Source organism: Heptranchias perlo, chromosome 10 (genome assembly GCF_035084215.1).
Source record: "Heptranchias perlo isolate sHepPer1 chromosome 10, sHepPer1.hap1, whole genome shotgun sequence".
NCBI classification, from domain to species: Eukaryota; Metazoa; Chordata; class Chondrichthyes; order Hexanchiformes; family Hexanchidae; genus Heptranchias; species Heptranchias perlo.
The window spans coordinates 73,941,830-73,965,856 of NC_090334.1; the positions used below are offsets into that span (position 1 = coordinate 73,941,830).

Consider the following 24,027-nt stretch of genomic DNA (forward strand, 5'->3'; position numbering starts at 1 on the left):
AAGGCAAATACAGAGACAAGAAAAAGTGAGTGAGAGCCATAAAAAGAATGCAATGGTAAGGAAGACAGAGATGGAGACAGAACGAACTAGAGAGAGGGAGACACAGAGAGGGAAAGATACAGGAAGAAAGAAAATTAAACAAAATTGTCAGTGAGCTACATTACTTGAGGTCAACTAATATATTTATATGAAATATAATTTTATGGTTTGATCTTGGCACATTATGAGGTAAATCATGTTGTTTATATAAACGAATGGTCCAAACCTATCTAATGAAGACCATTTTCACACCTCTCTATTTATCTATCCTGCACCAACTTATGTCTTCTGCTGTACTTGCATGTGTACTATTTAGTGCTTGGCTATTATACAGGACAAAAGACAATACATTATAAAGCTGTGGAATGTTCTCCAATGTCAGACATGCTGACCAGCAAGAAACAAAAAACATTGCAATGTTACATTTACAAATGAAAGAACTATATTGTTTTGAGGCCACAACATTGTATGTTTAGACTATACCAAGCACAGAATTTCAATTAACTGTAGATTATCCTGATTAAACTGCAACAATTAGATCATTATCCATTAAATCTTTATATCACAAGATCATTTGATAATTACAGAGGTGGAAGGCTATTCAGCCCATCCTGGTTTATCCATCCAGAAAGACCCTGACTTCCCCTCATTGCAGCATCCAAATGTTTCTTAAAATGTTCCAGAGTTTTCACCTCCATTACTGTAACTGGAAGTCCATTTAGTATATTGATTACTCCGTATGAACTAAATTTGCCTTTTGACTTGTTTGAATCTGTAACCCCCTTGTCTTTCTCTCACAATTTAAAAGTACATTTCTAAATTTATTTTTTCCACACCATTCACAACCTTGTATACCTCTATACTATCACCTCTCGGACACCTCCTTTCAAGGCTTAAAAGTCCTCCACTTCTCAAATCTTTCCTTATAACTCAGCTGAAGACTGCTGAACTGCCCTTTACACACACACAACATTTTCAAGTGTTTTTGCATCCCTTTTAGACATTTGTAAAAGGATTCATGCTATTTGTCAGGTCAGCTCTGGGAATGCAACATGGGGGTTGTGATGCCCAAAGCGCTAGGCCCAAGGACCAACCACTGCATGAAATGTGAGGAGGGATGGGTAGGACCCACATCATTTTGATCCAACCTCATCGCTGCGGCACCCAGCGGGCGTATATTTGAATCATCAAACTTCCTTCATCCCAACTCGAGTGATTGTGGCAATCATTGTGTGACGGTCACTAACCTTCCGTCAGGTTTCTCACTATGGGAGGGGCTGGAAGGAGTTATAAACAAAACCAGTTTTAATCAGAGTCAGCTTGATACGTATACAGGACAGGGTGTATTCTGTCTACTTGAATGTGATTTGCACCACAGGGGTTTCAACATGACAGTTTAAACAAAATTAAAAAAAGAGGTGTAGTCGATGTCGTATGAAAAAACTGTTCCGTTAGCCTCCTCTTCCCTTCCCTCCACGCAGCAAAACACGAGCATAATGTCTACAGTGCCCAAGGAACACCAGTGGAAATATCTTCAGCTCAGTTGCAAGTCTAATAAACATTACCTAACTACAGTATAGGCACAGCCCATAAACTACAAATTGTAAAGAGCAGTAAAAATTGAATTATGCCGCTCTCCATGTTCCACATTTACACCCAGCAACGATATACTGAAACTATATTTCACTCTGCTCCATAACTGAGAATGAATTGATGGTGCATAACATGGCAGATGATGAGGGTAATAAAATTAATCAAAGGTTTGTCAGCTTAAACGAGCACCACCAACTGTTTAAACACATTCAGGAGTACGTCTTGTTATTAGAGATATATTCTAATGGGGCTTTCTGCCAGTCGCTGCATTTTCCATTGCTCAACGCCACCGAGGAAAGGGCGATTCAAACTGGACTCTGAAAAGGTGACATTTGTTTTCCACCATAAAAAGAAAGGGTTTCTTTTTCTTTTAACAGCGTGAGTGGAGAATAGAAACACAGCTCTTTCCTCCTCTTCATGCATGAGGTTCTTTGGGTATTACAGACAAGCAGATTTCAGCAAGATTAAACCAGATAAACAGGATGGCCCCATACCTACATGGAAAGAATCTAACAAGCTGAAGGGGTAGAGATGAGGTGATTACGTTTACAGAATGAATAGGATCATTAAGGGTATGCACAACCCAGGAAAAGGTAATTTTAATGGCATTTTTTACTCATTCTCAGCACTTATTTGCCAGGGATAATATCAACACTACTCCTATTGATGGGCAGAGGTTGTACTGGAGGAGCACTCCTGGGGAAGACACAAATAACCACTTCAGATCACAAGGGGATACCATTATCATGTCCATGGATTAAGCTATTGTGCAAGTAGACGTAGGGCATTGCGGGTCAACTATCATTAAAAGTAAGGTGCTCGGATTGCTTATGGGACGCCTCTGAACGCGAAAAAGAATCTGTTGCAGACCTGAAGCAGTAGCTCTTACATTTGCAAGGTGGGCACTGTGATCCCCAAAGCTGAACACCATTAATACATTGGCCTTAGAATAAGTATAATAAAGTGGTTATTGGTTATATATCTGACTGTGTCTTGTTCAATCCTTGATATTGTCAGGTGACCCAAGAGGTAAATGTAAGGTTTATGTAAGGTGACACAAAAGCCAAATTAGCGTTTAACAAAACAATGGTAAATTACTACCGCTTAGAACTCAGAAGGGGCAGAAGATAAAACACTAGACATTTTGGTATCCCTTGTGTTTCCCTCTATAGTCCTCTTTGCTATATTTAGAATATATTCTGTATGCATACAGATTCCTGGACTACAGCAGAGGGAATTTAAATACCAATTTATCAATCCTGACATTATGCTCAGCATTTAATTAAAGTATTTCAGACAACTAAGAAACCAATATTCATATATAAATACTTATTATTCAGAGGGCATAAAACTGAACATCCCACTAGATTCGATCATCTTGTACCAGCTGCTCGTTATTTTCATGTCACTTTATCAAAGTCTCCACCCATTAGCAGCACATTTTCTCCTGTAAGGTAACCATTACAGGCTTTTTCAATGCTACTCACCAGCTTCACAAAAATGGGTTGCCATAAATGAACTGCTGCGCTAGATGGTCTGAATGGCCTTTCATGGATTTTACCCACTTGCATTGTTACAGGGCTCTCTCTATGTTCATTCAGCTCGGTTACACTTGAAAAACAGTAACTGCTCGAAAGCCAGCTTCTGATTGCAAACTTCACCAAAATGAGTGTTAAATTAGGTAAAGGGACTGGATAGTCAACACACTACTTTCCCTTGAATCCAGGTGGGAGGATTGTTTTCTGTGTGTTTTAGTGTTAAGGGGCCTCATTGAAAGGAGTTTGGGCAGTCTGAGCGCAGTCCCTACCGGGTGGAAAACTGCTCCTAAAAGATAGGCTGGCAGAGAATCTCAAAGGCCACAAAGGTGGCAGACGTAGGAAATAGAAATGTCTCAGCCTTACAATTAGGGGTATTCCGAAGCTGGGTATACACCTTGGGGCTATACTTGTCAGATTGACAAGACACTTGAGTATCCAACATAGAAAGTGTTCCGTTCCCCTGCACTAATATCCTTCACCTCAATTTGCAAAGATTTGGAAAAACCCACAAACATGGCTGCTGACGGGGAGACCCCTGGAAGCGGCTGCTGATGGGGAGACCCCTCAAAATGGGTATTGGTGGGGAGATCCTTTAGTATTTTCTCAACACTTTTTCAGGTACATAAAGAGTGAGTAGAAATCTTGTGATATAGACATAGTAAGCTGAAGCATCTCTTGCCTCTGTGGATCTTCCAGCACAAAACAGCAGCACTAACCAATCCTCAGAAAAAGTTAGTAGAATTATGGAGGCTCTGCCACTTCTTCGTTGACTATTTTCTGTCGTTTATGCTCATTCTCCTCTTTGGAGGGATCTTGGTGATAAGAGTACGGCTGGGAGTCTGCTATCTTTCCACCGCCTGGCTCAACTGGGAAACTCTGTCCGACTCCCACCACCTGCCTCACGGTCATGTTCACCCTGGAGTTCTGCAAGTATTTCGCACAGATTTCCCAGTCACCTTGGTCACTTTGCCGAAAGCTTGCGCCGGCGGAGCAGCTGTCGCTGGTCGTCATTGGCTCTAAACAGCTGGGGATTGCCCTTCCTTCCAGATTAGGGACAATCCGGGGCACTGCGTGATACAGAAGCCGACTCCTGCCTGACATGATCATGATGTCGCCGCTGTGCATGAACATGGGAAGGGGAGGGTCCTGCCTCTTCTGGCCTCCAAGTAAAAACACAGCTGATTGGCCAAAACTAGAGAGAGAAAGGAGAGAAAAAAGAAAACTTGAGATTAGTGATTTGAATTTTCTTCATCCAGCCAATTTTCTCCCCTTCCCTCCTCCTGAAGCATTAGCTCAATGCTGGTGTGATTTCACGGGTGCTGATCATCCTTTGGTACTTCATCCACAAAACTATTCTTCAAATACAATCTCTTCAATACAATTTGAAAGACGACACCTCCGACAGTGCAGTGCTCCCTTGGTACTGCACTGAAGCGTCAGCCTAGATTATGCGCTCAAGTCTCTGGAGTGGGACTTGAACCCACAATCTTCTGACTCAGATGCGAGAGTGCTACCACTGAGCCACAGCTGACACCTATTGTTGTGGAGATGCCGGTGATGGACTGGGGTTGACAATTGTAAACAATTTTACAACACCAAGTTATAGTCCAACAAATTTATTTTAAATTCCACAAGCTTTCGGAGGCTTCCTCCTTCGTCAGGTGAACGGTGTGGACCTGACCTTTTACACACCGTTCACCTGACGAAGGAGGAAGCCTCCGAAAGCTTGTGGAATTTAAAATAAATTTGTTGAACTTGACACCTATTGTGGTCTTGAAATAAAAATATTTATATACCATAACTTTTCCACACTTACTGTCACGTAACACTGAAAAATTGGCCCAAGACTTCGGACTTTCATTTTGCATTCGGGATAGTAATATGTTTTTGACTGTATTAAGCAGTTTGGCTTCTCACTTTGATGAAATGAAACGTCTGTATCATTCTTTGGTCATATATTTCATAAGTATGACTGAACATTAGAATCTGAGAGACCGATGACACAAAATGTTGGAGCAGCAACGCCGTAGTGGGATTTAGACTTGCACCCCTGATCTTCCCCTGCCCAAATCACCTCTCAGGAGGGCTACCACCTGAGCTACACTCACTGCCTAGTGAGAAATTTCAGAGTGGTATTGCCAGAGGCTTAGGATTAGGTCAGCCATTGCTCCCTCGGGGAGAAAAATGGAAGTTAAAAAAAACCTTTGAGTTTTAGAAATAAAAGGTCAGTGTTCTGCAAAATTGGTAGAATTCAATTACTTTCATTCATCTTCTCAATGTTTACTCACTCCCAACCTCCACCCAGCACTTCCCTCCAGTCTATAGAGTCGGTCAATCAAGGCATATACCTCTACGTGTCACTGACATTGCTGAGAAAAAGATTAAACTGTTAATACAACTGAAGTTACAGTTACTGAAGCAAAACCTTTCTCCCTCCAGATGCCAAGTGTGCTTAGGTTGAGATGTGGAGTAAAGGCACCTAGAGTTTGAACAACAGTTCCTTTCCTCACCACCCCCGCACCCCCCTCCCCCCACCAAAGTCCTTGGTGTAATCACTTCAGATGGAGAGGAAGCTGAAGTGTTGAAATTTCTGGTACTCAAGGCCGTTTCCTTGAAGCACAGCACAAAAGGAACAACTTATCCAGTAAACAACAAGGGCACTTTTTGCTTAAACCATTAATAAAACAGAACCACTAGAATCATAGAATAATACAGCACAGGAGGTGGCCATTCGGCCCATCGTGCCTGTGCCGGCTCTTTGGAAGAGCTATTCAATTAGACCCACTCCCCCGTCCTTTCCCCATAGCCCTGCAAATTTTGCCCCTTCAAGTATTTATCCAATTCCCTTTTGAAAAAGTTACCATTGAATCCGCTTCCACCACCCCTTCAGGCAGTGCATTCCAGATCATAACAACTCGCTGCCTAAAAAAAATTCTCCACTGGCTCTTTTGCCAATTACCTTAAATCTGTGTCCTCTGGTTATGGACCCTTCTGCCACTGGAAACACCATTGAACACTACCCGACCCAGACCGTGATGATCAGTAAAGACATTCATTAAAGGAACTACTCTTTGATCCCTGAAATAAAGCCATGTTGTTCACCTGAATGATAAAAGAGGTTTGGAGTAGTCCATCTCAGATTCATCCACATGAATACCTAGTGAGGAGTCAAAATGGTAATAATTCAATATCCCAGCTTCTGCCTTAAACTGCTGGAAGCCACATGCTGCTGCCACTTGTTCAGACAGGTAAGCGAGGTCTATGGGAAATGTTGTATAGTGATCAGGTGAATACTTCTGCAAACAAAAAGCACAAAAAAAACAGCCAATTACACCCATAACGAATGCCACCTTCAAGAGCTGAAAGATAGAATCATTAAAGGTTTCATATTAAATTAATACATAAACTCTCACATGTTCATTACAAGTTTCGCTATTTCTTAATTTGCTCTCAGGATTTGCGTGACGTTTGAAGGGCATTTTTAATGGCTGAGAAGGCAGTGGTGTGTCACCTCCTTGAACCACTGCAGTCGTTAGAAGCATTGAATTGTACAGTATAGGAGGTAATTCGGCCCATTGTGCCTGTGCCAGCTCTTTGAAAGCGCCATCGAATTAGTCCCATTTCCCTGCTCTTTCCCCATAGTCCTGCAAATTTTTCTTTTTCAAGTATATATCCAATTCCCTTTTGGAAGTTACTATTGAATTGTTGTGTCATGGTACAAGATTGGGAATTCTAGGCTATTGGCCCAGCAATGATGAAGGAATGGCGATATATGTCCAAGTCACGATGTTGTGTGACTTGAAGGTGATGGTGTTTTCACGAGATTGCTACTGTTTAAGTAACCATGGTGAATTACTGCAGTACGACCTGTAGATAGAACACACTGCAGCCATACTGGATGTCGATCGCGCAAATTGCACTGTTCTGGACGGTGTCTAGCTTTGAGTGTTGTTATGGCGACTCCCATCAAAATGAGCGGTGAGTATTCCATCATGCTCCTGACTGAGCCTTGTAGCTGGTGGAGAGGCTTTGAGTACCTAGCCTACGTCCTGCACTTGTGGCCACAGTATTGATATGATTAATTAATTAATCCTAACTGGATCAAAGTAAAGCAACAGTAACGAAGAAAATAATAGCACTAAAGAGTGACAAATCCCTAGGACCAGACGGTTTCCATCCCAGGGTTTTAAAGGAAGTAGGTGAGCACATTGCGGATGCCCGAACTATAATCTTTCAAAGTTCTCTAGATTCAGGAACTGTCCCTCTAGATTGGAAAATTGCACATGTCACTCTGCTTTTTAAGAAAGGAGAGAGAGGGAAACCAGGGAATTATAGACCAGTTAGCTTAACATCTGTTGTGGGGAAAATGCTGGTATCTATAATTAAGGATAGGGTGACTGAACACCTCGAGAATTTTCAGTTAATCAGAGAGAGCCAGCATGGATTTGTGAAAGGTAGGTCGTGCCTGACAAACCTAATTGAATTTTTTGAAGAGGTGACTAAAGTAGTGGACAGGGGAATGTCAATGGATGTTATTTATATGGACTTCCAGAAGGCATTTGATAAGGTCCCACATAAGAGACTGTTAGCTAAGATAGAAGCCCATGGAATCGAGGGAAAAGTACGGACTTGGTTAGGAAGTTGGCTGAGCGAAAGGCGACAGAGAGTAGGGATAATGGGTAGGTACTCACATTGGCAGGATGTGACTAGTGGAGTCCCGCAGGGATCTGTCTTGGGGCCTCAATTATTCACAATATTTATTAACGACTTAGATGAAGGCATAGAAAGTCTCATATCTAAGTTTGCCGATGACACAAAGATTGGTGGCATTGCAAGCAGTGTAGATGAAAACATAAAATTACAAAGGGATATTGATAGATTCGGTGAATGGGCAAAACTGCGGCAAATGGAATTCAATGTAGACAAATGTGAGGTTATCCACTTTGGATCAAAAAAGGATAGAACAGGGTACTTTCTAAATGGTAAAAAGTTAAAAACTGTGGATGTCCAAAGGGACTTAGGGGTTCAGGTACATAGATCATTGAAGTGTCATGAACAGGTGCAGAAAATAATCAATAAGGCTAATGGAATGCTGGCCTTTATATCTAGAGGACTGGAGTACAAGGGGGCAGAAGTTATGCTGCAGCTATACAAAACCCTGGTTAGACCGCACTTGGAGTACTGTGAGCAGTTATGGGCACCGCACCTTCGGAAAGACATATTGGCCTTGGAGGGAGTGCAGCGTAGGTTTACTACAATGATACCCGGAATTCAAGGGTTAAGTTACGAGGAGAGATTACACAAATTGGGGTTGTATTCTCTGGAGTTTCGAAGGTTAAGGGGTGATCTGATCGGAGTTTATAAGATATTAAGGGGAACAGATAGGGTGGATAGAGAGAACCTATTTCCGCTGGTTGGGGATTCTAGGAGTAGGTGGCACAGTCTAAAAATTAGAGCCAGACCTTTCAGGAGTGAGATTAGAAAACATTTCTACACACAAAGGGTGGTGGATGTTTGGAACTCTCTTCCGCAAACGGCAATTGATACTAGCTCAATTGCTAAATTTAAATCTGAGATAGATAGCTTTTTGGCAATCAAAGATATTAAAGGATATGGGCTAAAGGCAGGTATATGGAGTTAGATCACAGATCAGCCATGATCTTATCAAATGGCGGAGCAGGCACGAGGGGCTGAATGGCCTACTCCTGTTCCTATGTTCCTATGATTCTGGTCAATGGTGATCACCAAGATGTTGATGGTGGGAGAACTGGCAAAGGTGATCCTGTTGAAGGTCAGGGGGAGCTGGCTGTGGTTTTCTTTTGATGAAGATGGTCATTGCCTAGCCTATGTGGTACGAATGTTACCTGCCATTTGCCAGCCCAAGCCTGGATGTTGTCCAGATCCTGCTGTAGGTTGGCATGGGCTGCTTCATTATTGGAGGAATTTTGAATGGAGCTGAACACTTTGGAATAGTCAGCAAACAACTCCACTCCTGATCTTATGACCGGGGAGAGGGAAGGTTATTAAACGAAGCAGCAGAAGGTAGTTGGGGCGAGAACGCTTCCCTGAAGAACTCCCGTAGCAATACAGAAATCAATAATAGCTTGTTAACTTCGTAGTATTTTTACAATCTTTGGCGTGATTATGAGCACACTTTGAAAGATGCAAAGTGAATTATCTGCTGGACTATTCATAGTTATCAGCTGTATCCCATTTACCATTGGTAGAGAGAGGTAGGGAAAATAGCTCTTCCAAGATAATGAAGGAAACTGAATGTAGGTAGGAGAGGTGTTCTGTACAAATGAGAACACGAGAACCACAGGACCTTTTAGTGCTGCATAACTCTTCAGCAAATGTCGGCTACATTATTTGATCGTTTCAAAATGAAAAAATATCTACATTTGGGCTGTCCTGATGTTTCATTTGGTTAATTTAAAGCTTGTGAATTTAAAATAAAATTGCTGGACTATAACTTGGTGTTGTAAAATTGTTTACAATTTTTCATTTGGTTAAGACAGTGAGCAGCTGAGCCATGTGGATCAAGGTGGGGGGTCCCAGGTTTGACTCTCTGGTCTGTAATGAGCTTGTTGACCTCAGCTGGGTTGGTTAGTGTAAGCATCGGCGCAGGCCCCAGGGATTTACAAACAGACATTTTGTGGACTTTAGTGTTTTAAGATTTTTCTGCTGAAAAAAACAGCAGCCTGTTTGAAACGTGGGTGTGGCCCAGGTGTGTGTAATGGACAGGGGATTCCGACCAGACCCCTAAGCCAATTAAGAGAAATGTCTGAGCGGACAGAGTTTCTCTGGGAACACAATGAGCCAGGAAGGGCAATGCATACGGTAATTGGCAGGAGATGGAGCCACCCATTGTTAATCAATGTTAAACTACTTAACCCAGGACCATGTGCGAAGTGAAACCTACTATCAACCATTACCACCATTGCCTATTGTAAACAATTTTACAACACCAAGTTATAGTCCAACAAATTTATTTTAAATTCCACAAGCTTTCGGAGGCTTCCTCCTTCCTCAGGTGAACGGTGTGGAAATGTGGAACGGTGTGGAGATTTCCACACCGTTCACCTGAGGAAGGAGGAAGCCTCCGAAAGCTTGTGGAATTTAAAATAAATTTGTTGGACTATAACTTGGTGTTGTAAAATTGTTTACAATTGTCAACCCCAGTCCATCACCGGCATCTCCACATCATGGCCACCATTGCCTAGATGAGGTAACCTCGAAGGGCGGGAAGCCAAACAAAGGAGGGCCATCAAAATCCCAGACAGGTTGGAAGCAAAAGGACATCACTGTAAGATTACTGACTACACAAAAACAGCACCACAGAAAAAGGAACGTTTCATTTTTATGGCGCGAAGAAGTTTGGAACTTTGGGGGGGATAAGAGGAGGCAGTTTTGGGACTTTTAGCTCTCTTGTTTCCAAGCCTGCTCTCGTCTTCGCTTGGCCTCACCTTCACAACAAGAACTGAGCACTCCGCCTGGGGTGGAGAGAAGAAACCACCACGAGAAGCAGAGCCTCGCTCTTCAACTGTCTGGACAAACCTCAAACTAAGACTTGAATACTGCATTGGCGGTACGGAACCAGGAGACACGTTTTCTACAAGGGGAAGCAGCGAGATAGTCAAGGGACAATCGGGGTGAGCATTGTCCAAGTCCACATCCTTAAGGCCACCAGTATTGTGTGAACGGGTGTTGTGTGTTCCCAACCAAGCCATAGGGGTTTAATGGGAAGGTTCTGCGGGTGGGGTATAGCGTATACTCTACTCTGGGTAGTGACGTAGTGTACTGTATTGTCTTATGCTACTTTTTTTTTGATATATTGAAGACGGCGGTGTGTGTTAACCTTAATAAACACTGTACGATTGAGTCCGAAAAACTTGTCCGTGAGTCAATTCTGTTCACCGTAATTCCCGTCGTCTAGAACTGTATGGGGGGGTGGGTGGAGGTGATTCGAACCACCAAGGCAAACTACTTACAGTAGGTAGGTGCTTGTAGCAGTAGGGCTGCTTCAATTGGCCTCAGCACCTTTGGGTTTTTGGAGGGGAGGAAGAGAGTGGGGGAGGAAAAGAAAAGTGACCAAGGTTTCCCTCCGAATCACTATCCACCTGATCCTGGATCATGATCGGGCTCAGCTGTGAATCCCCTGTAATGGAAGATTCCACTCACACTCATGGTCTCGGTTCAGACCGGAAGAACGGTCACTTGGCTGAGTTACAAGAGGACACCCAGCATCTGTGTCTGCTTGGGGGAGGGAGAGGGGAGGGGGGGGGGGAGAAAACAATGGCAAAGAAAGAGAGGGAGAGAAAAACATCTACAACACATGTAGTGTATGCCTGTGATTTCTGGGATAGGTTGTGAGTTCAGCGGTAGATGCTGAGCAGAGACTCCATCCCACAGAATGAGGTAGTTTCAAGAAAGCACTAGACCCCTTTAGCTGCTCTTGCACACCTCTGACAAGCTAGTGCGAAGTTGGCAGGAGGCTAGGAGCAGGTCATCTGCTCGTCCTCCCGACAGGTGTATAGTGCCAAGCCACAGACTGAAATCACAAAATGGAACCTGATAAAAGGAGGGAGTATGCATTTTTCTTCAAAATGCTTTTTCAGTCAAAGAGCAAAGTTACCTTAGTTTCCCAATTGTAATGATATCCTAGGGTAACCCATCGCAGCTTCTCCAGCAAGCTTTTAGCCTCTCGTTTACCAGGAGCTTTTAGCCTAGAAAAGAAAGTAAGTTCCATTTAAAAAAATGCACTTTCACTTCCCTTCACCTCCCCCACTTCCAGAAGGTACAACTTGACACCTACCATTTAGCCATCTTCATTGCCCCAAATGATGCCTGTTTGGGACTCCACATCACTGAAGTACATCCTGCTTGACTATACCAGTTTTCAACCCCTTCCTTGCTTATGGGATATGGTGCCCCATATCCATGCAGTACACCATCCAGCAGTTTGGACAAGGATGGATTAGAAACTCACCCAACCAAAGAAAACAAGTGGGTAGTGATTGGCAGCTCAGGGACTCGAAACACACAACATTGAGAGTGGAGGCTACATGCTCCTCGCATTTGGCATCTTGAAACTGCATGCTTCTTATTTTTCAGGAATCATACAATACTGGTACTGCTGTTTCTCTGATGTTGGGATAGGCTGCAGGAAGATTTTAAAATTTATAAAGTCTACAAATATTGCATTTGGTTCAAAGAAAGAAAACCGTGAATTAAGAAATACCCTTTAGCTCTATAAAGTTTGATATTGCGGCTTTAAAACAAGGATTAGTAATTTATTGATTTTTAAAAAAAAAGTAAGAGACTGAAACACATGCAAAGAGAGAGAAACCGAGAGAAAGAAAAAAGATAGGAAGAGGAAGAGGCACAACGAGAGATACAAAGAGAGACGGACAGAGAGAGAGAAATAAAAAGAAGAGATTTTGATTCTGCACTGAAAGATTTGGCGGCGTTCAAATTTAACTATACTTAAATCCACAATAAGCCCCATGCTGAATTACAACAACAACTTGCATTTATTTAGCGCCTTTAACATAGTAAAACATTCCGAGGTGCTTCTCAGGAGCGTTATCAAACAAAATCTGACACTGAGCCATATAAGGAGACAGGTGACCAAAAGCTTGGTCAAAGAGGTAGGTTTTAAGGAACGTCTTAAAGGAGGACGGAGAGGTAAAAAGGCGGAGAGGTGTAGGGAGGAAATTCCAGAGCTTAGGGCCTAGACAGCTGAAGGCACAGCTGCCAATGGTGGAGCAATTAAAGTCGGGGATGCGGAAGAGGCCAGAATTGGAGGACTGCAGAGATCGTGGAGGCTGGTAGGGCTGGAGGAGGTTACAGATATAGGGAGGGGCGAGGTCATGGAGGGATTTGAAAACAAGAATGAGAATTTGAAACCTTGGCGTAATTCTTCTGTCCTTTCTGACTGACTAAAAGAAGGCACAAAGGAAGGTCAGCTAAAATATATGACAACATTCTGTCTCAATAAGCAGACAACGGACATTGCTGCTCCATTAGATTTTCTTTCCTTGAGGTCCACATCCATGGAGTTTTGAGGGGGGGGGGGATTGTGGAATGGTTGGCTAATGTACTTCTCTACAAATTCAGAGTGCAGCTAACTGGGGAGTCCATTTATAAAAAACATTCGACGTGTACAATACATTAAGATCACTGTGGAATCATTACCAATGTGGTAAGCGGCTATCACTGTGTTTTATAGCGCTTGGTATGTAAATGGGACACATTTTAAAATTAGGACTGGATTCTCCATGCATCTCTGCAAAAAAAAAATCACTCCAATGCTGGTGTAATTGACAGCCAATGAAATTTAAACTGGCATCAAATAGTTTCAATCAGATGTGTAACTTAATTTGTGGTTTTTAAAACAAAGTCCATTGTGTCCGTTAGATCCATACAGATTTTATAAATACTCCATACAAGATAATGGAAAGTACTGAAAACCAAGCTAGTGATAGTTATGTAGCAAAACAGATCCAAGTGATATAACTACATCAGCCCAACCTATACATCAATTGGTTGCAGCAACACAGGGAGACACGACTGACACAAAAAATGTTTTGTTAGTATCTTGTGGAGCACAAGGGGGTTCTAGCACAAGACTGGTGAAGCGCCGAGAGCAGGTCAACCCTTTTGACTGCTTATGGTGTGTGGTACAGGTGGGTGGGTAGACTTGCTCTCAAAACCTGTCTCCTTTATACACGCTGTTAAAGAAAGATCTCAATACTATGCTTTCTTCCAATAGGAGATTACACAGCTGAATTTACTAGATTCTGTTCCTTTGGAGGCCTTGTACTGTACGGTATGTAGTACAATTCGGAATGTGGCGATGCTGGTAGTAATGAGAATCTGGAATATTTACACTGCATGTAGTTGTTACATAAACTGTACTGCACAGCTAAAATTAGCAAGTTTCAAATATGATATGGGATCAAGGCCTTTATTAGCTGATGGAATAAGAAATCTGAGCGAGGTAGCAGAAGATACAACAGGGAGCAGTGTGCAAAAAAAAAAGCCTGAATGGCACATTTCTTCTCATCAGTTTTTATAAGCTTTTTAGCCCCAGATGTGAAGTACATGGCAACTTACTTGAATAGGCAGACAGACACTCTCCAATTGCCAGCTGCTTATTAGCAGTTCAAATATGCAGTTGTATGTCATTCTGAAAAGTTACTGAGAGAACCTCCTTTCCCCATAAAAGAGCAGAAAATGCATTCTCCATTGGCAGTAGGAGTTTGGTCATTCTGCTTTAAGTGCTGAAAACTATACATCTCTACAGTTGCGTCCATTACACTAAAATATTCAAAGGGCTAACGGTGGCTATTAACCCTCTCTCCATTCCTGCTTTTGGAGTCAAAGCACATTTAGGTGCATAATAAAAGAGATCCTGATTCGAGTTGTATCTATTATTTAAGGATTAGTCCTGACTACTGCCTGTCTTTCATACTTATGAAAAAAAAGAGAATTTTATACCACCTGTGAAATTGAGTTTCTGTACACTGGCATCCTGGATGATATTAAAGAGAATTAGAGATGTATCTATAGAACTCACTAAAGCCAGTTTATTCACAAGATACTGTGAATGAAAGTAATCTTGTTAGATTTTTTGTTTTAAATTTGGTCCAGACATTGAACGATTCAGCAAAAGTACTAAATGATTCAGAAGCAGGCTGCAGCATGGAGTAGCAACAATAAAAATATTTGCAAAGCGCTGGAAACACATTCGTCATTACGCTGTCTTTTCTCTTTTCAGATGCTAGTGGACTAGCAGTGCATTTCCAGCGCTCTCCGTTTTTATTTCACAGAGTAGCAGGACCTGGGTACGACCCAAAGATTCAGCCTGTGATGAATTCCCCAAATCTCCAATGTACAATCAGGGAGAATCAGCGAGGAAACCAGGCCCTTCTCCCACAGGGAAGGAGAAAGACAAAGGGGCCATCCATCAAACCAGTAAAGTGGGAGGGGTTGAAAATATGCAAAGGGGGCTCCACCAAAGAACAGATGCTGTTTTCGATCCTCCAGCCGGTTATTTAAGCGATAGTAGTTGATGTTACCTGTGCTTCAATAATGTTTACCTGTTTGAATTTATTAAGTTTGTTTTATCTGAATTGAAATAAATTCTATTTGAGGCCCAAATTAATTATTTTTTTTTGGGAGGAAAGACTGAAATTGTGTACACCTTGGGAGGGGGGGGGTAAGAGATTGGAACATCATATAATTGATAACAGAGGGAAGGAAAGGAGGGTCAAAAAAATAAACAAGTTTTGGCATACACACTTTATAGACACACACATACACACAAATGGAGGATACAAGACAAGCATTGATAAAGTCGAGAAGTAAGCAGGAGGGGAAGAGAAGGACTAGATGAACACACTACTGCTACAAAAATGCAATTATCCTCCACGTAGATTAAAGCACACCTGGAAAATTACTACAGCCATTGTACTGTTCTTTCAAGGCTTATAAATCCAGCTGACTTCAGGGAGCATAGCGACCGCATCACTCACATTCTGCACAGCATATCGAAGATTTGGGGAACTCACCACATCTTTGGTTCGTACCCAGGTCCTGCTATGCTATGAAATAAAAACGGAGAGTGCTGGAAATGCTGAAACGTGTGCCGGCAATAAAGGCTGTAAACGAGGAAAAATGGAGGCTTTTCAATTGCCAGGATACCTCACAGGTTGCAGCAGTTACCTCAGCTGTTCTCTGCTCTGCTCCCACAGGTCCGCTGTTTCCTCTGGCGACATGTGAAGGTCCAGATTGCAGACATTTGGTTTCTGAGGGTAGGTTTTCAAACATTGCTTTGCCCAGTAACGCTGCCATCCAGGAAGAAAGGGATCCGAAATGAACATGAACCCTAATCAGAAAACAGAACTGGATAGATAGAATTTACACCAAAACGTTTTCAAATGACAAATGGAAAAACCTATTTGCTTCTCCTTCTCCCTTCTGCAGAAATCGGGGTTTTCCTTAATTATGATAAAATAAGAGGTTAAATATAGGATCTTGGATAGAAAAGTGTTTCCGACAGAACTAACCAACAACCAGGCAACTAGCACCAACATGAATTTTTAGCTCATCTGGTCTGCCCATTGATGAATATATTCAAAATAGTGCTGTAATGTACATGTAATGAATCTGTAATGTACCTGTAATGAATCTGTAAGCTATAATCTGTGTTGAGTGTGATGCAATGAGGCACCCTAGAGTGTGATGAATTGTAGTTATGTACAATGTGTTCACTGAATGGTACTTGCTGTAACCTGCAAATTGTATAATCTGTATTGTGTACGTTTGGAATGTGATATGACAACTGTATTGCTGCAAATTTTATGAAGTATATTTTATGAATAAAGTATATTTTTGGAAAAAAAAAGGCCGATCTCCCAGGACAAGGCTCGCCCATTGCACTTCGGATGTGCTGACGCCTGCGATGTCCCCAAATGCGGGATACTCGACTGCAAAATTTGTGATAGTGGGACTGCGTTCGCGCTCTCCCCTAGTTTATGACTAAAAACAGAAATAACATGAGCTCTCAGAGCGGTGAGTTTTTAATGGAGTAACTTCCATGCTCGAATCACTGTCAATCCGAGCGATCAGCCCCAAGGACTTGCTGGCCGATTAATAGTGGTGTTTGTCGTTCAACGTCCTGTTAGTTTTTCAGCAAAATACCGAGAAACCCATAGATATTAAAGCATTTCCGGGACTGGATGCTGAGATGCAGCCGCCGCAAAAGCGCGATGAGGAAAGGCCACAGTTTAGGACGCTCTCGCCATCGTACGCCGAGGGACTGGAAACCAAAAGAAACTCCTCGTAATGAATGTGTAATGACTGTAATTGCTGTAATGTAACTGTAATCTGTATTGATTGCAAGTGCAATGAGGCACCCTGGAGTGTCATGAACTGTATTTATCATGTATGACCTGTAGTTGTCTTGTGATAGTTGCATTGTTCTGTTTACCTTTACAAATTTTATGAATAAAGTATATTTTTGAAATATAAAAAAAAATATTCAAAATAGTGGGTGCTCAGAAGGTCTTCTGGCTTTATTCTGGGTAGGTATAGTACACCACTTATCAATGATAAATGGTACACAAAGACAACGGATATAAAGTTCTGACCTAGTAATGCGATGTGAATGCACATCTTTACAGAACATCAAAGTTCAGTCATTAGGCTGTTAAACACATGGGGCTTGATTTTCAAAGTAAAAAACAGTTGGGTTGGGGGCGGGGATGGCATTGAAAATTGCCATCATTTCAGAGCCGCCCCCAACCCGTACATTTCCGGTTTGCACGAGAGGAGGGGGGATGAAGGGCGGGCGGCCAACCCGCTCCCAGGAGGCGGGTCGGGCCTTTAAACCTTTCAAGGAGGCTTCAGGCTTCCATTTTTAACCAATTCCCTATTTCAACCCGGGGCGGGGGGAAAGAGAAGGCACTTGTGAGTGTTCAGTGGAGCCTTTCAAAGTCCAAAAGGCTCAGAACTACTTACTGCTTCCAGGCAGCTGGTGTACTCTCTCAGTCCCTGCTAGAAATAGGAGGCCTTTGATTCAGTATTTGTAAAGCAGAATTTTTATATCAGGAAAAGTACACTTAAAGTATAAGCAGAGTGATGAAACCACAAAAACAACTGCCAACTTTTTATAGGTGACCGAAATTAAAAAATATTCTCAGCCATTTATTTTTCCTTCTTGGATGATATAGCACAGAGCTTTCACTATTAGTCCTTTTAATGCCAAATACGTGTTTTAAGATCAGATCTATCTGGCTGAAAGAAAAACCAATAGTAATACTATTTAATCGAGACCCCAGAAGAAAGAGGAAATAAAAAAGACTGTGAATGTCCCAGATTCTATAGTGACATCAATTAATGGCCACAAGATCAGCCACCTGGAAAGCACAAAGTAAAAGGTTTGATGGAGCATTATCCTGGGACCAAATGAGAACCTAAGAAAGGATTAACCAAAGACAGCAGAACACCATTCCCTACAGCTGATGCACTTAATCTACTGCAAGATCAATTTTTCCGATTATGATCTTTACTGTTTGCAGACAGCCAAGTCACCTGGATAGTGCTCGCTGCTTGAGAGCAATGCTGCCTGACTCCAGCCATCTTCATTCACACAACCCAGTGCAGTCTCGTACAATGCATTTCACAGCTTTCAAACAGCTGGCATTGGCATGATGGGTGAATGGCCTCCTTCTATGCTGTATGATTCTATAACTATTTATTTTGAATCTACAAGGTGGGGGTTCTCCACTGCCAGATAAGCTGCTGCAGGGCATAGGACTAGTCAGACTCACCATTCTAAGCAACACGTATAGTAATTCCATTCATACTTCATTGGCAATGATAGGGTGCTATAACGTGTTCAGGTTGGATTATATACAGTACCTGGATAGCCATCTAAACCATAAGCTTTCCACTTGTGAACTGGCTGCAGTCCAGCTTTACAGGCATCCTGATCACTAATGGAGGACACATTAAGTGGAGCTTTCAACACCTGCAAAAGAAAGAAAAAGTCACACAATGATTTGGTAGATCACATGAATTATTAAAACAATTATTGAATATTGTATTCCCCACGTATAGAAGATTAAGAGGTGATCAAATTGAGGTGTTTAAGATGATTACAGGATTTGATAGGATAGGTAGAGAGAAACTATTTCCTCTGGGGGAGTCCAGAAGAAGGGGGCATAACCTTAAAATTAGAGCTAGGCCGTTCAGGGGTGATTTCAGGAAGCACTTCTTCATACAAAAGGTAGTGGAAGTCTGGAACTCTGTTGAGGCTGGGGGCCAATTGAAAATTTTAAAACTGAGATTTTTGTTAGGTAACGATACTAAGAGATGTGGAACCAAGGCAGGTAAATGGAGTTAAGATGCAGATCAGCCATGATCTAATTGAATGGCAGAACACACTACTGACCGAGCTGGTCGAGTCCTAAAGCACATAGCTGCTAGACTGGGCCTGCAGTAGATGATGGGCGATCCAACACCAGGGAAAAACCTACTTGACCTCGTCCTCACCAATCTACCTGTCGCAGATGCATCTGTCCATGACAGTATTGGTAGGAGAGACCACCGCACAGTCCTCGTGGAGATGAAATCCCGTCTTCACACTGAGGACACCATCCAACATGTTGTGTGGCACTATCACCGTGCTAAATGGGACAGATTCAGAACAGATCTAGCAGCTCAAAACTGAGCATCCGTGAGGCACTGTGGGTCATCAGCAGCAGCAACATTGTATTCCAGCACAATCTGTAACCTCATGGCCCGGCATATTCCTCACTCTACCATTACCAACAAGCCAGGGGATCAAACCTGGTTCAATGAGGAGTGTAGAAGAGCATGCCAGGAGCAGCCAGGCGTACCTAAAAATGAGGTGCCAACCTGGTGAAGCTACAACTCAGGACTACATGCATGCTAAACAGTGGAAGCAACATGCTATAGACAGAGCTAAGCGATTCCACAACCAACGGATCAGACCAAAGCTCTGCAGTCCTGCCACATCCAGTCGTGAATGGTGGTGGACAATTAAACAACTAACGGGAGGAGGAGGCTCTGTGAACATCCCCATCCTCAATGATGGCGGAGTCCAGCACGTGAGTGCAAAAGACAAGGCTGAAGTGTTTGCAACCATCTTCAGCCAGAAGTGCCGAGTGGATGATCCATCTCAGCCTCCTCCCGATATACCCACCATCACTGAAGCCAGTCTTCAGCCAATTCGATTCATTCCACGTGATATCCAGAAACGGCTGAGTGCACTGGATACAGCAAAGGCTATGGGCCCCGACAGCATCCCGGCTGTAGTGCTGAAAACTTGTGCTCCAGAACTAGCTGCGCTTCTAGCCAAACTGTTCCAGTACAGCTACAACACTGGCATCTACCCAACAATGTGGAAAATTGCCCAGGTATGTCCACAAAAAGCAAGACAAATCCAATCCGGCCAATTACCACCCCATCAGCCTACTCTCAATCATCAGCAAAGTGATGGAAGGTGTCGTTGACAGTGCTATCAAGCGGCACTTACTCACCAATAACCTGCTCACCGATGCTCAGTTTGGGTTCTGCCAGGCTCCAGACCTGATTCCAGCCTTGGTCCAAACATGGACAAAAGAGCTGAATTCCAGAGGTGAGGTGAGAGTGACTGCCCTTGACATCAAGGCAGCATTTGACCGAGTGTGGCACCAAGGAGCCCCAGTAAAATTGAAGTCAATGGGAATCAGGGGGAAAACTCTCCAGTGGCTGGAGTCATACCTAGCACAAAGGAAGATGGTAGTGGTTATTGGAGGCCAATCATCTCAGCCCCAGGACATTGCTGCAGGAGTTCCTCAGGGCAGTGTCCTAGGCCCAACCATCTTCAGCTGCTTCATCAATGACCTTCCCTCCATAATAAGATCAGAAATGGGGATGTTCGCTGATGACTGCACAGTGTTCAGTTGCATTCGCAACCCCTCAGATAATGAAGCAGTCCGTGCCCACATGTAGCAAGACCTGGACAACATCCAGGCTTGGGCTCATAAGTGGCAAGTAACATTCGCGCCAGACAGGTGCCAGGCAATGACCATCTCCAACAAGAGAGAGTCTAACCACCTCCCTATGGTGGCTAGACTCAACGGCATTACCATCACCGAATACCTCACCATCAACATCCTGGGGGTCACCATTGACCAGAAACTTAACTGGATCAGCCATATAAATACTGTGGCTGCAAGAGCAGGTCAGAGGCTGGGTATTCTGCGGTGAATGACTCATCTCCTGACTCCCCAAAGCCTTTCACCATCTACAAGGCACAAGTCAGGAGTGTGATGGAATACTCTCCACTTGCCTGGATGAGTGCAACTGCAACAACACTCAAGAAGCTCGACACCATCCAGACAAAGCAGCCCGCTTGATTGGCACCCCATCCACCACCCCAAACATTCACTCCCTTCACCACCAGCGCACAGTGGCTGCAGTGTGTACCATCCACAGGATGCACTGCAGCAACTCGCCAAGGCTTCTTCGACAGCACCTCCCAAACCCGCAATCTCTACCACCTAGAAGGACAAGAGCAGCAGGCACAAGGGAGCAACACCACCTGCACGTTCCCCTCCAAGTCACACACCATCCCGACTTGGAAATATATCGCCGTTCCTTCATCGTCGCTGGGTCAAAATCCTGGAACTCCCTTTCTAACAGCACTGTGGGAGAAAATTCATCACACAGACTGCAGCGGTTCAAGAAGGGGGCTCACCACCACCTTCTCAAGGGCAATTCGGAATGGGCAATAAATGCTGGCCTTGCCAGCGATGCCCACATCCCACGAATGAATAAAAAAAAAGGCTTGAGGGGCTGAATGGCCTACTCCTGTTCCTATCTTCCTATCCTATCTTCACAAAGCAGTTGTATCTCAAGAGTATTCTACAATACATTTTATTGTGTTACTGTACAACTTGATGGTTTGTCTACTACAAGTATCTCGACTGCTTCTCAGACCTCACAATGAAAGGGCCCCAGTGTTTAAAAGGTCTCATGTCTACCTTTTGGTAATGTTTTTGTACAGGCCATGTTGCTGCAATAGCCAGCTGAGAACATTCAGCTGAATCATTTTAAGTTCACACAGCAGCATGGATGGAACATCTGCTGTAGTGTGAACTCTTGGTATGAATTTTAAAAAAATTGAGGCAAATGGAATTAGTGATGCAGAAGAGGGAAAGGTACTATTGATTGGATAGAACTGCATATTAAAAATGACACATTTCATGAATTAGTGTATTTTTGGAATTGGGTAGTAGGAAAAAGCAAAAGTATTCTTGGTAAAATGGCAATGGGGCCATCAAGCGTTTTTCACATTTGATACTAAAAGGTCAAGTGACAAAATTTCCTGTTAATATTGATTCCTTTTTCTAAGCCACATCAGCAATTCTACATGTTGACAGCAAGAGTGCAGAATCTAACTCGTGGTGTAAAAATGAGAGTGTTAACAAACGGTGGAAGGTTTCACTCTGTACCCTGAGGTGATGTCTCAATCAATGAGCACAGGTTACTTGAGCCACCAGCACTGCAATGTTGAATGCAGATCAGTAACAGATACTGCACTGTGGCCCTTCTACTGTCAGATCCAATTTGGCAGCTGCAAGAATAACATGGCATCAAGAAACAAGATTCAATAACATCCAACATTGCTGCAGCAGGAATTGGGTCATCTTTCTCCCCTATCCTCTATCACTATAAATGTTGAAATCATTGACTCCTTTCGCCCCCAGTGTCCCCGAATTAAAGAAAAACCTCTACATTGCTATAAAAGCATATTAATGCTCTGTTTGATGGAAGAGAAATGGTACTGCACACCTTCACTTATCTGCTTTTTTAAACTACAGTACCAGTGAATCAAGAGGTGAATGATCATTTGAGTCTTCATATGTCATAGGTGCAAGATATACACCAGTGCTTTTAATGGATGAACAGCAACATCTATATCGTCTTTCGTGAAGGGGAGAAAAGGAAGTGCTTTAGTAATAGATTGCAATTATAAAAATATTCATTTTTTACAAATCACATTCCCCTCCTGCGATAATTGACACAAAGAAATGATTGTTCTTCATTATGTCAAACTCAGAGATACACACAGTTCTTCAAGTTTACCGCATATGTTGGCCAAATTTTCTGCAGTGGGTGATTCAATCCCAAAGGCCAAACCAAGGTGGTAAAAGAATGAATGTGTGGACATGGAATTAAATACAGGAAGTGGCAAATCCTCTGTCAGGATCAATCTAATCACTTACTTGGCAAACAACTGGAGAGAGATTCTAAGCCAGTGGGATTTAATGGAGCACAAGACTAGCCTTCCAAGTAGAAACGTTCGACTTTGAAAAAGACACAAGCTGTGTCTCAAACTGAAGAGGATTTTCATGCACCATCCTGCTTTGATTTAACAGTATTGAGCAGCCAAATGATTGAAGAACAGAAATAGACTTCCTTCACCCTAGGTGACTCAAAGTAGTCTGAACAAGTCTGTTAGAATCTGAACAAGTCTGTTAGAACTCACAAGGAGATAGTATTCTCACACCAGTGCTCGGTTAAATTAACCAAATACAGGAGCTCAGGGTTCAGATGACTTTTCTAAACAGTTCATGCTTTGCTTTCAGTATATATCATCTCAACTCCTCAGTACATTCCTATTTTATAACACTTGACGCTGTCTTCTATATATGTTGGTGAATCATCTGATACTGCCTTGGTATCTCTAAAGCTTTTAACAGGGTCCAGCATCATGCATTTCCAAGCAAGTCACCATCACAGGGCCTCCCACTAAAGCTATGTTCATGGCCATCTCATTTACTCTCAAATTGCTCTATCTGTGCTGTAGTTGATGGTTTAACCGTAATCTTTTCCCATTATCAACGGCTTCCTCAGTGCTCTGCCCTCCCACACCAATTTCCTTCAGATTGCACATCCACAGTCCTCACAATCCCACTGTACTGCATTGGCTGAATCACTACACCTTGATCTCTTCCTTGACCTTCAACGGGGCAGTGAAAGTATTGTTCCTTTCAATTATTCAAAACCAGCTTCATAGCTTTGCTGTTCCCGTCAACAGTTACCACCTCTTACCTTTGATGACTCTGCCTTTAGTCTCTTCGTCTACTGAATTTTTTGGTCTCACTATTCCCCTTGATCTGAAATTAAACTCCTGCTTTTCCTCCACGACTGAAGCTGCTTCTAAGAGGCTTGGTTTCCAATTACTTCTTATCTGGACAACTCTTAACTCTTTATAAAGTCTCGGTCCGTAGGGGCGGAGGGATGGAGAGAGCGAGGGGCGGAGGGACGGAGAGAG

The 24,027-nt window shown here is 42.9% G+C and overlaps 1 protein-coding gene and 1 non-coding gene across 2 annotated transcripts in view; one reads left to right on the forward strand and one right to left on the reverse strand.

Annotated features, from left to right (window-relative positions):
• Nucleotides 1-458: 458 nt before the first annotated feature.
• alkbh1 (alkB homolog 1, histone H2A dioxygenase) overlaps nucleotides 459-24,027 on the reverse strand; it is a 37,576-nt gene continuing 14,007 nt past the window's right edge. The window contains exons 2-6 of the mRNA XM_067992028.1: nucleotides 18,600-18,708; nucleotides 15,900-16,062; nucleotides 11,806-11,896; nucleotides 6,273-6,466; nucleotides 459-4,362 (exon numbers count right to left, since the gene is read on the reverse strand). Coding sequence (XP_067848129.1) covers nucleotides 3,912-4,362; nucleotides 6,273-6,466; nucleotides 11,806-11,896; nucleotides 15,900-16,062; nucleotides 18,600-18,708 — 1,008 coding nt within the window. The 3' untranslated portion in view covers nucleotides 459-3,911. The remainder of the gene's footprint in view (nucleotides 4,363-6,272; nucleotides 6,467-11,805; nucleotides 11,897-15,899; nucleotides 16,063-18,599; nucleotides 18,709-24,027) is intronic.
• LOC137326814 (U1 spliceosomal RNA) lies at nucleotides 16,545-16,706 on the forward strand. The gene has a single exon (XR_010964276.1). It is a non-coding gene; the product is annotated as a U1 spliceosomal RNA (small nuclear RNA).